Source organism: Salvelinus namaycush, chromosome 24 (assembly GCF_016432855.1).
Source record: "Salvelinus namaycush isolate Seneca chromosome 24, SaNama_1.0, whole genome shotgun sequence".
Taxonomy (NCBI): Eukaryota; Metazoa; Chordata; class Actinopteri; order Salmoniformes; family Salmonidae; genus Salvelinus; species Salvelinus namaycush.
The window spans coordinates 1,785,926-1,797,896 of NC_052330.1; the positions used below are offsets into that span (position 1 = coordinate 1,785,926).

The following is an 11,971-nucleotide window of genomic DNA, read 5'->3' on the forward strand; positions in this document are numbered from 1 at the left end:
TTACAAGATACTGGTTTTAATACACTGGAACTGCCTGTACAGTTGGGGGCAATAAAAACGTATTTTTCAAAATACCTGTGCTACAGCAATGGTACATTGTTAAAGTGAAAAACTCAATTATTTTGTGTTCCTAGCTAAAATTACATTTACAGTAAAGCTTGTCATTTCCCAACACAGAATACACATACATGGATAATGATGAAACAGTATTCTCTTTTTATTTTGTAACAAAAACTTAATTTTGTTTCACAATCTAAATAAAGTTGTGTAAGAAAAACAAGTCGTCCCACGGTATTGCCCTTTGTCCTGCACAGACACTGACGTGCTCATCGACAGAATAAAATAAAAATACGACAACTAAATCCCCAAAATATATATAGTCACAACAGGCCGGGCATGAAAGTGAAATCGGATACAACCATGTCTGATTAGCTTGACGTCAGAGTGGCGAAACAAGGAAGAGGGGACGGTTGCAGAAAGGAATGTTCCAACTGGACAGCCATATTCAGAAACCCCTTAACTCTTTCCAAAAAGGTAGGGCCTGCATAATTAATGCAGTGACTAATATTCAGCAGGTCTGTGAGGCGGAGTCTTACAGACATCGACAGCTCATAGATATTTTACCTATACAGGCGTTGTAAGATCTGGCAATATCTAAGCAGTGGAACTCGGCCGATGTGAGAAGCTGCACGTGTCTTTCTGACCCTGTTCAATTCACAGGAAGTTGGTGGCCTCTAAATGGGGGAGGACGGGTTCATAGTAATGGTTGGAACGTTAGAAGTTGAATGGTATCGAACTCAAACACATGGTTGTAACGTTACAGCTATTATTATGAGCCAACCTCCCCTTGATTTTATCTTCTGGGGTATTTCAGTAACAGGGCGACCCAGTCTCCAACTTGCTCCACAGGAGAGGAGAGACTGGCCACGCCGAGGTAGACCAGACAGACAAGATGTCATTAAACCGGAACGCTGGGCTCACAACTCGTCCTTGCCAAAGTTGTCGTCTAGGTCCACGTCACTCAGGTCGTAGTCATCCTCCACGGGAAGCTGGGGATAAAAGAGGAGAGGATTGAGGACTGGGCAGGCAAACAATATAACATATTCATTAGAAACCAAACGTAAGAAAGTGAACCAAAACGGGGTGGGGTTAACTTTTTGGCGCAACTTATTCTGTTCCCAAATGTTCCCAATGATGTGCACAAATGAATACGACCCTGTGGTGTATTCAGTGGGGTGAAACTATTCTCTTGGACATACCATCATATCGGTTCTACACCATTTCTATCTGGATGTTCTGTAACGTTACATCGTCATGAACTGGCCCGAGGCAAGACTTGGGTAAAGCCCTTCTTCACTATTTAAAAAGAAAAGCTCAAATCACCTCGTCCAGCCAAAACTGTATTACGGTACGAGGACCGCCGCATCTCATCCACCCTGTGACCTTTGACCACTCACCTCTCCGTCTTTGCCGTCCCAGGCCTCGACAGCGTTGATATTAGGCAAAGCCCCGCCCCCGACGGTAGCAGTGGAGCCGCGGCCTACAGACAGATCCCTAAAAAAAAAATATATATATAATATTATTATATATTTTTTTTATCCTTAGAATGATACTGTACCACACCTGATTAGCTGCTCACCAGGACCCTAATTAGCTAAATCAAGTTGGAGCAAAAGCCTTCAGACCCAGTAGCTCTCCAAGAAGAGGGTTGGGTATGGATTGCGTCCCAAATGGCACCCTATTCCCTTTATAGGCACTATTAAAGTAGTGCCTCATATAGGGAATAGGGTGCCATTTAGGACGTATCCGTGGTCTATACTATACTGTGTAAAACACTAAATGAGAGGGCGCCCCTACCTGAGGAACTCGTGAATGCCAGTCTCGCTGAACGAGCCCTTGAGCAGGGCGAACTTCATCTTGCGGGCGTTGATGGCCGCCATGGCAGGGTAGCCGAACCCTCCGATGCCCAGCGACGCCTCCAGATCCATCTGAACACCAGCCTCAGTCCACAGCCAGCTAGAGAGAGAGAGAGAAGACTTGCATTGCTAATCAAACTAAACGGATGAAGTTATACTGGGTTCAATGAATTCATCCACAGTCAGATCAAAATCATTCACACAGACTGTTGTGTGCGTTTAAGACAAATTGCATTGGCTAATCCACAACTCCTATTGAGTACTAATATAGGATAAAATAACTCAGTCGGTGATGTGTTCAAATGCAGGCTCTTTCTATATACTGACCCCCACATCTTCTTCTTGTACTTCTCTGCCATCTTCATCATCACCTCCAAGTAGCCATTCCTGCCTGCTGCACCTGCAACGAGGCAAGAGGAAAGAAAGGGACAGGTCAGTCTTGTACAGATCCAAAACGGCAAAAATCAATGAACCGTCATGAGGTACAACCCCACGTGCCATATCAAACAGCCTGAGAATATAAGCATGAACGTGATCAGGGGACTAACTGAAGAGAGTAGTTCCATCTAACCTGTGTCCAGGATGTGGGGCAGCACAGCGATGACACAGAGCTGGTAATCATCGCACGTCTTCTTCAGGACATCTGCGTTAAGGATCTGAGAGAGTCACACACACATTCAGAATTTAAGTCTGTCAGAAGAAAAACACACTAAACGTCAAAGTTAGATGTCTTCTATTTAAAATATGTTTTTATTCTAATTAAACTTTCAGCTGGAGAGCATAAAACAATGAGGGTGTAACGGTTCACCAAACCCACGGTTCAGTACTTTGATGTTTTGGGGGTCACGGTTCGGGTGCGGTACAGCGGGAAAATGAAATTCCAACAGTTATTGTAGTCAATAGTTGTTTATTTGGCTAAATTAAAAAGCACCCTATTTGTGGCCCAAGTACAGTTTCTGTGACATCATTCACAAAGTCACCGGCATTGTCTGTTGTGACAGGGGTCGTTAAATTGGCCTCTGTTGAAGTGTAAAAAGTTGGACCCGTTCCGAAATGTACGGCGGGCTTTCCCACGAGAACAAGTATGCATTTATACATTTTTCAATATAGAGACCCGTTTTGAACAGGCCCGAGGACGACCAGTTCCGTATAGACGTGGTCGGATCAGAGTGAGGGAAGCAGCAGAAGAGTCCATTTGTAAGCTACTTTATTAACCAGAGCTGATACAGCGCGAGGGAGAGCAGGCAGAGGGGCCTTGCGGTGTGTGTGTGTGTACTGTGAGCGAGTGAAACAAGAGCAAGGAGGGAGGGAGAGGCAGCAACCAACTGATCCGACTTGCGCTAGTAGACTAACTTCTAGCTTGTCATAGCTAAGTTATTTATCATCCAATATGCTTACGTAGTACCGGTTGACTGCATCAAACTGAGAGAAGCTAGTTGGCTAAAACAGCTAGTTAAGTTAGCTAGCCGGGCTAATTTAATATTCAAGCACTTTCTTCCTGTCCTATAGTTAAATAACACCTACATTCAAATTACTAAATAGCAGCCTATCTGTTGGCGATTGTTTGTTGTAGCGTATACTTCTCATTTTACTTTTAATTCAATCTCCTAACTTGCTTTGCGACACACGGAGGCTATATGATTGAAATTGAGAAATTCAATAAGCATTTTTCTACGGCTGGCCATGCTTTCCACCTGACTACCCCCAACCCGGTCAACAGCCCTGCACCCCCCAAGCCTCTCCCATTTTTCCTTCACACAAATCCAGATAGCTGATGTTCTGAAAGAGCTGCAAAATCTGGGCCCTTACAAATCAGCTGGGCTAGACAACCTGGACCCTCTCTTTCTAAAATTATCTGCCGAAATTGTTGTAACCCCTATTACTAGCCTGTTCAACCTCTTTCGTATCGTCTGAGATTCAAAGATTGGAAAGCTGCCGCGGTCATCCCCCTCTTCAAAGGGGGAGACACTCTAGACCCAAACTGCTACAGACCTATATCTATCCTATCCTGCCTTTCTAATGTCTTTCGAAAGGCAAGTTAAAAACAGATTACCGACCATTTTGAATCCCACCGTACCTTCTTCGCTATGCAATCTGGTTTCAGAGCTGGTCATGGGTACACCTCAGCCACGCTCAAGGTCCTAAACGATATCATAACCGCCATCGAAAAGAGACATTACTGTGCAGCCGTATTCATAGACCTGGCCAAGGCTTTCGACTGTCAATCCCCACATTCTTATTGGCAGACCCAACAGCCTTGGTTTCTCAAATGATTGCCTCGCCTGGTTCACCAACTACTTTTCAGATAGAGTTCAGTGTGTCAAATCGGAGGGCCTGTTGTCCGCACCTCTGGCAGTATCTATGGGGTGCCACAGGGTTCAATTCTCGGGCCGACTCTTCTCTGTATACATCAATGAAGTCGCTCTTGCTGCTGGTGATTCTCTGATCCACCTCTACGCAGACGACACCATTCTGTATACCTCTGGCCCTTCTTTGGACACTGTGTTAACAACCCTCCAGACGAGCTTCAATGCCATACAACTCTCTTTGCGTGGCCTACAACTGCAATTAAATGCAAGCAAAACTAAATGCATGCTCTTCAACCGATCGCTGCCCACACCTACCCACCCGCCCAGCATCACTACTCTGTATAGTTCTGACTTAGGTATTTGTAGTTGTCCACATATTCTAGGTGTCTGGTTAGACTGTAAACTCTCCTTCCAGACTCACATTAACTTCTTATGACTGGGGGCAGTATTGAGTAGCTTGGATGAATAAGGTGCCCAGAGTAAACTGTCTGCTACTCAGGCCCAGTTGCTAATATATGCATATTATATAGTATATTTGGATAGAAAACACTCTGAAGTTTCTAAAACTGTTTGAATGATGTCTGTGAGTATAACATAACTCATATGGCAGGCAAAAACCTGAGAAAATCCAACCAGGAAGTGGGAAATCTGAGGTTTGTAGTTTTTCAACTCATCGCCTATCGAATATACAGTGGGATATTGGTCATATTGCACTTCCTAAGGCTTCCACTAGATGTCAACAGTCTTTAGAACCTTATTTGATGCTTCTACTGTAAAGGAATGAGGGAATGAGAGCTCTGAGTCAGGGGTCTGGCACGCACGTTCACGTGAGAGTAAGACCTGCGTTCCATCACATTTCTACAGACAAAGGAAAAACATCCTAAAGATTGATTCTATACTTCGTTTGACATGTTTCTACGAACTGTAATGTGACTTTGTCTGAACTTTCACATGGACTTGCCCGCGCATCGTGAGTTTGGATTGTGTACTGAACGCGTGAACAAAAAAGAGGTATTTGGACATAAATTATGGACTTTATGGAACAAATCAAACATTTATTGTGGAACTGGGATTCCTGGGAGTGCATTCTGAGGAAGATCAAAGGTAAGTGAATATTTATAATGCTATTCTGACATCTGTTGACTCCAACATGGCGGATATCTGTTTGGCTTGATTTGGGCTCTGAGCGCAATACTAAGATTATTGGTTTTTGGTAAAAGTAAAAAAAAAAAAATCTGACACAGTATCTATAATTCCGTGCATAATATTTGTATTTTCATCAACATTTATTATGAGCATTTCTGTAAATTGATGTGGCTCTCTGCAAAATCACCGGATGTTTTGGAACTACTGAACGTAACGCGCCAATGTAAACTCAGATTTTTGGATATAAATATGATCTTGATCGAACAAAACATACATGTATTGTGTAACATGAAGTCCTATGAGTGTCATCTGATGAAGATCATCAAAGGTTAGTGATTAATTTTATCTCTTTGTGGTTTTTGTGACTCCTCTCTTTGGGAGATATATTGTGCTTTCGTCGTAAAGCCTTCTTGAAATCGGACACTGTGGTGGGATTAACAACAAGTTTATCTTTAAAATGGTGTAAAATACTTGTATGTCTAAGGAATTTTAATGATGAGATTTCTGTTGTTTTAAATTTGGCGCCCTGCACTTCACTGGCTGTTGTCATATCGATCCCGTTGACAGAATCCCAGCCATGAGAAGTTTTAAGCATCTCCAATCCAAAATTAAATCTAGAATCGGCGTCCTATTTTGCAACAACACATCCTTCACTCATGCTGCCAAACGTACCCTCGTAAAACTGACCATCCTACCGATCCTCGACTTCGGCGATGTCATTTACAAAATAGCCTCCAACACTACTCAACAAATTGGATGCAGTCTATCACAGTGCCATCCGTTTTGTCACCAAAGCCCCATATACTACCCAACACTGCGACCTGTATGCTCTCGTTGGCTGGCCCTCGTTTCATACTCGTCGCCAAACCCACTGGCTGCAGGTCACCTACAAGTCTCTGCTAGGTAAAGCCCCGCCTTATCTCAGCTCACTGGTCACCATAGCAGCACCCACCCGTTTCACGCACTACAGCAGGTATATCTCACTGGTCACCCCAAAGCCAATTCTTCCTTTGGCCGCCTTTCCTTCCAGTTCTCTGCTGCCAATGACTGGAACGAACTGCAAAAATCACTGAAGCCGGAAACTCATATCTCCCGCACTTGCTTAAAGCACCAGCTGCCAGAGCAGCTCACAGATCACTGCACCTGTACATAGCCCATCCAACTACCTCATCCCCATACTGTATTTATTTATTTATCTATCTTGCTCCTTTGCACCCCAGTATCTCTACTTGCACATTCATCTTCTGCACATCTACCATTCCAGTGTTTAATTGCTATATTGTAATTACGTCACCACCATGGCCTATTTATTGCCTTTACCTCCCTTATCCTATCTCATTTGCACACACTGTATATAGACTTTTTCTACTGTATGTTTGTGTATTTCATGTGTAACTCTGTGTTGTTGTATGTGTCGAACTGCTTTGCTTTATCTTGGCCAGGTCGCAGTTGTAAATGAGAACTTGTTCTCAACTGACCTACCTTAAATAAAGGTGAATTTTTTTTTTTTTTTTTTTTTAAATGACTGTAGTGGCACTTTGATGACTTGTGATTGGCGACAACAACAAGCTGCATAGGCTATTCTCGTTGAGCAGTGGAGAACATACTATTAACTTATCTACAACTCTGTCCATCGCCACTGTAATCGACTGTGCAGCCAAAAATGTTCCCAAAAGGGTGGTAGGGTTAGGGGAAAATAATAAAGGACAATCAATTTTTTTTCAAATATGGGGGATTGGGAATGATGCAGACAATGACATTGATGGAAGGCACAACCTGCAATATTAAAGCTGATCTACCCCCTAAAAAAATATATGTTCCCAAATATGGAGATTTAAACAATGATGTAGGATCCTCTCCAATTCTGGTTTATCGATCCCACCATCTACTGGTCCCGGTTGCACCTCACAAAAGAATAGTTTGAAATCACCAATTAAGATTATAATTTTGATTACAACGTGCGCATAGGCTGTAGTTGTTTTAACAATGTTTTCAGCTCAGAATTTACTCATGAGGCAATGGCATACAACGCAGAGTAGGCATAGCCTATAGGCCTGGTGTTTAGATTTATATACTGAACAATAATATAAATGCAACATGTAAAGTGTTGGTCCCATGTTTCATGAGCTGAAATTAAAGATCCCAGAAATGTTCTGAAAGCAAAAAAAGCATTGTACACAATGTGTTTACATCCCTGTTAGTGAGAATTTCTCCTTTGCCTGCCAAGATAATCCATCCACCTAACAGGTGTGGTTTATCAAGAAACTGATTAAAAAGCATGATCCTTAGACAGGTGCATCATGATCCTTAAGACAGGTGCCGGAGGGTTTACTTGGCTCATCGCACTCTAGCGACTCCTTGTGGCGGGCAGTGCGCCTGCAGGCTGACTTCGGTAGTCAGTTGTTTCCTCCGATACATCGGTGCGGCTGGCTTCCGGGTTAAGCGAGAGGGTGTTAAGAAGCGCAGTTTGGCGGGACATGTTTTTTCGGAGGACGCATGACTCGACCTTCGCCTCTACCGAGCCCATTGGAGAGTTGCAGCGATGAGACAAGATCATAATCACGAAATTGTGTAGGAAATAAAAAAATATATACATTTGTTTTTATGCTCTCCATCAGAGTAAATTATCTTATTGTACATGCAGACACGGACTCGCAGACACGAACCTCGAGCAGCTCCGGAGGAGCTGCATTGTCGGAGAACAGGTCCAGAGCCCCGGCAATGATGTCACCTCGGGTCCTCCCCCCCTGGTAGTCCTCAGGCTCCTCCCCCTTCTTGAAGATCTTAATGGTGGGAAATCCACGGATCTGCAGATACGGAGAGAGAAACAGGACAAACCTCAGTCCATGGCCACGTTCAGTTGGCAAACTTGGTGGAAAATTGCCGATAGAGATGTCATGAATAGGCGGATGCGATTCCTTAATTTCTAGATCTTTCGTTCCATCTAAGCTTTCTGCTGTTGTGTACAGATGAACAGACAGACATCAGTGGTGAGGCTACACTGATAGTATCTGACTGGTGTGATGTTTTGGTGGGTGTTTCCTGCTCACCCCATAGCGGCTGGCCAGACCTTGGTGCACGGTGGCATCCACTGCTCCAAGGTGGACCTTGTCCTTGGTCTGCTCCTTGACGGCCGAGGCTGCAGCCGCCCACTCAGGCTCCAGGCTCTTGCAGTGGCCACACCAAGGGGCAAAGAACTCCACTAGCCACACTTCACCACTGTTCAGAACCAGCCGGTCAAAGTTGTCGTCGGTCAGCTCCACAACATCTTTCTTACTGCCGCCGCCGCCACCACCACCGCCTCCACTCTAGAGAAAGACAACCACGAAGATACGTTAACTTAGACGTACCGCTTACACTGTGCTCAAAATATACAGTGCCTTCCGTAATTATTGGGACAGGGACACGTTGTTGTTTTGGCTCTGTCCTCCAGCACTTTGGATTTCAACTGACACAATGACTGAGGTTAAAGTGCAGACTGTCAGCTTTAATTTGAGGGTATTTTCATCCATATACAGGCGAGCCATTTAGAAATCACAGCAGTTTTTGTACATAATCCCCCAATTTTAGGGGACCAAAAGAATTGGGACAAATTCACATATGTGTATTAAAGTAGTCAAAAGTGTAGTATTTGGTCCCATATTCCTAGCGAGCAACAATTACATCAAGCTTGTGACTGACTCTACAATCTCGTGAAATGCATTTGCTGTTTGTTTTAGTTGTGTTTAGAAACATCTTCTATTCTTATTTACAATAATAGTGCCTCCAAAATGACACATTATTTACCATTCATTTCTTGGGCACAAAAAAAGTGTGTAGAGTCACAAGCTTGCTGTAATCATTGCGTGAAAATGGGGGGGGGGGGGGGGCAATGCTGTAATTTCTTTACGGTTCATCCAATATGGATAAAAATACCCTCAAATTAAAGCTGACATTCTGCACTTTACCCTCATAGTCATTGTATCATTTAAAATCTGAAGTGCAGAGCCAAAAGAACAAATGTGTCACTGTTCAAATAACTACAGAGGGCACTGTATGTTTCAACAAAAAGAGACTTGACGTGATTCTTAAAACCCACACTGTCATTTTACAATTCTTTCAACAAGTGGCTAAATGCATGTTGTAGGACACTGGAGTCATGTGCAATAGGGTACAACGTAGCAAAACGTTTTGTCACGGAAAACAACAATCTGTTATTATTGGACGAGATCAGATAGTAACTCTCCATTTCTAAACATTTTCTTCCTACTTAACATGACCCAGCCTAGGTGTAAGTAGTAGTTACCTGTCTACTGTAGTCAGAGCCACCCGACCTGCCACTCATCCTGTCCTTCACCAGAGTGTGAAGAGCATTCAGGGCCCCGTCCACAATGGCCTGGCTATTGCGCCCACCTGAGGGAGGGAGGGAGAAAGATTATTAACACCACTGTTTCCTAAACGCCCCACAGTTTGGAAACCACTGCACTAGACACCAAAATAAATAAAACGGACCAAAATAGGGACGATAAACTAAACTTGCTTTTGTTTTCCGTTGCAAAACCTTTTGCTATGGGTGTGCACTAATGAATACAAACCCAGGGTTGTGTTCATTAGGCACGAAACAGAAGAAAATGGGACTGAAACAGGGAGGGACTACCTGAACCAATAAGAAACGCAGATTTTTTATTTTTTTTATTGAAAAGCTACTAGACGTACCTTGGTAATCGTCGGGCTTGTTCTTATTGGCACCGAAGATCTTGATGGTGGGGAAGCCTCTGACACTGTACTGACCACCCAGGGAGTTGTGCTGGTCGGCGTCCACCGCACCGACCTTAACAATCCCCTGAGGGAAGAGAAAACAGCAAGAGGTTACTGTCATTGGTATAGCTCATAGAGTGCTAGTGAGTTCCATTTGTTTTGTACTCAAAACTAGAAAGATATACACCCAGGCCATAGCAATCTCACAAAGTTGTCATGAAAAGGTATACTCCGCTTATTGTGAATTCAGTTATAGTGATCAAATTGTCCTGCACAGCTGTGATCACTATGTGGAATGCACTGTAGTAATGTGCCGTCTATGTCGCTAGTGACATAGCACTGTAATAAAACATCTTAAGTTGAACTAATGTTGGTGTAATTAAACCAAAAGACAGTGTCATAACACTGCAATAACAAATGTGCAGTTTACCTTCAAGGCTGTAGCTGTTTTCTTCCAGTCAGCAGTCAGACTCTGGCAGTGGCCACACCTGTGAAGAGAAACAGTTACGTCTGAGGCACCAGACTACGCACAGCCTCATATAAAATCGGCAAAGTGAAGTCTACACAAATCCCATGCAAAGACTTTCACAACAATCTGAGGGATAGTGAGTATTTCTGGTTTTGCATAGACGTGTAACAGATGTTTGTTAAGACAGGATGTGTGCAGTGGCTACAAGATCATGTCAAAGGGAATATGGGTTTACTAATATATCAACTTCTTTATCATTGTCATAATTGACCCCTATAAACTGGGGGGTATTCAGTGAGGTGAAGTGATCAGAAAGCTGCAGAAATGTAATTGACACAATTCCCTATTCTGCCTGACAGACAATGTAATCCATTCTACACCAGACATTTCTATCTAAACATTTTATAATGTTACACCTTCCTGAATGCACCCCAGGTCTACAAACAATTTTGGGTGTCCCTCCTTGACAGGTTATTGGGATAAGGAGATTTCATACAACACTAACTACTGCTTGGTGGCAATTTCACTCTCGAGCAAGTTCTCAGTATCTCATTGGGACCAGAGAAGATTTGACCACTCACCAAGGTGCGTAAAATTCGATGAGCCATAAGCTGTCGCTCTGAAGAACCTCCTGGTTGAAGTTGGAGGGGTTGAGTTCAACCACATCATCGCTAGCAGAGTAGAAGCCTTGGGCCATAAAGACCAGGGAACACCCCAACAGAGCTGGTGGGAAGTAGGAAAGGAGCTGAATGTGAGATGCGTCTGTTCACATTGTCATATTGCATACATAAGCAAATTAACACAACAGCACAATTCCATTGTCTACAGTTCAGCAGAAAAAATAAGTATCTAACGTTATCTAGCTAGCTAGTTAGCATAGGTAGCTAAGTTAGCGCTACAAAAGTTGGCACATCAAGCCAAACTGCAAATAACTATTTAACTAGTCAACGTCAGTTAGCTTACAATACAGGAGCTGTTTGAGCCGTCATCAGGTATTCATTTTGCTGGTCGTCTTTTAAGCCTTCCTGTAGCTGTCATTACTGTTAGTTCGTTTACAAGGCCACGAACATTCATATGGTTAGCTACAGTGAAGCAAAATGTAACCTGATTCAATAGCTAGCTAACGTTAGCAATCTTGCACACATCGTATTATGGCCACCATGATATTAACCTAGTTACAATACAAAAACATCTGAACACAAGCTGTTTAGAGTTTCTTACCAAGTAAAAGTCTCATAGTTCTCTGTGCACCTCTCCAATTTCTTGTCATGCACAGCGCTAGAAGAGAGGGCGACAAAATCTTACCGTGGCCCACGCTGATTGGTTCTCCGCAGGCTGTTGCCGCTCCACGTCCAATCAGAGGTCGCCGTGTAGTTTTTACCAACAGGGGGGAA

At 43.4% G+C, this 11,971-nt stretch overlaps 1 protein-coding gene across 2 annotated transcripts; it reads right to left on the bottom strand.

Moving 5' to 3' along the window:
* Positions 1-193: 193 nt before the first annotated feature.
* On the bottom strand, positions 194-11,922 carry LOC120019592 (protein disulfide-isomerase A6-like). Of its 2 annotated transcripts, none has more exons than XM_038962913.1 (12): positions 11,799-11,922; positions 11,159-11,300; positions 10,539-10,596; positions 10,067-10,193; positions 9,657-9,763; positions 8,422-8,679; positions 8,038-8,178; positions 2,488-2,572; positions 2,244-2,316; positions 1,858-2,016; positions 1,458-1,554; positions 194-1,049 (listed from the first exon to the last, which is right to left on the bottom strand). In XM_038962913.1, exons 1-12 carry the CDS (start codon positions 11,845-11,847, stop codon positions 978-980), a joined length of 1,368 nt encoding a protein of 455 aa, XP_038818841.1. In that variant the 5' UTR covers positions 11,848-11,922; the 3' UTR covers positions 194-977. The 2 variants fall into 2 exon arrangements, with proteins under 2 accessions (XP_038818841.1, XP_038818842.1); XM_038962914.1 differs by lacking the exon at positions 11,799-11,922 and adding an exon at positions 11,541-11,565.
* Between the last annotated feature and the right edge of the window lie 49 nt (positions 11,923-11,971).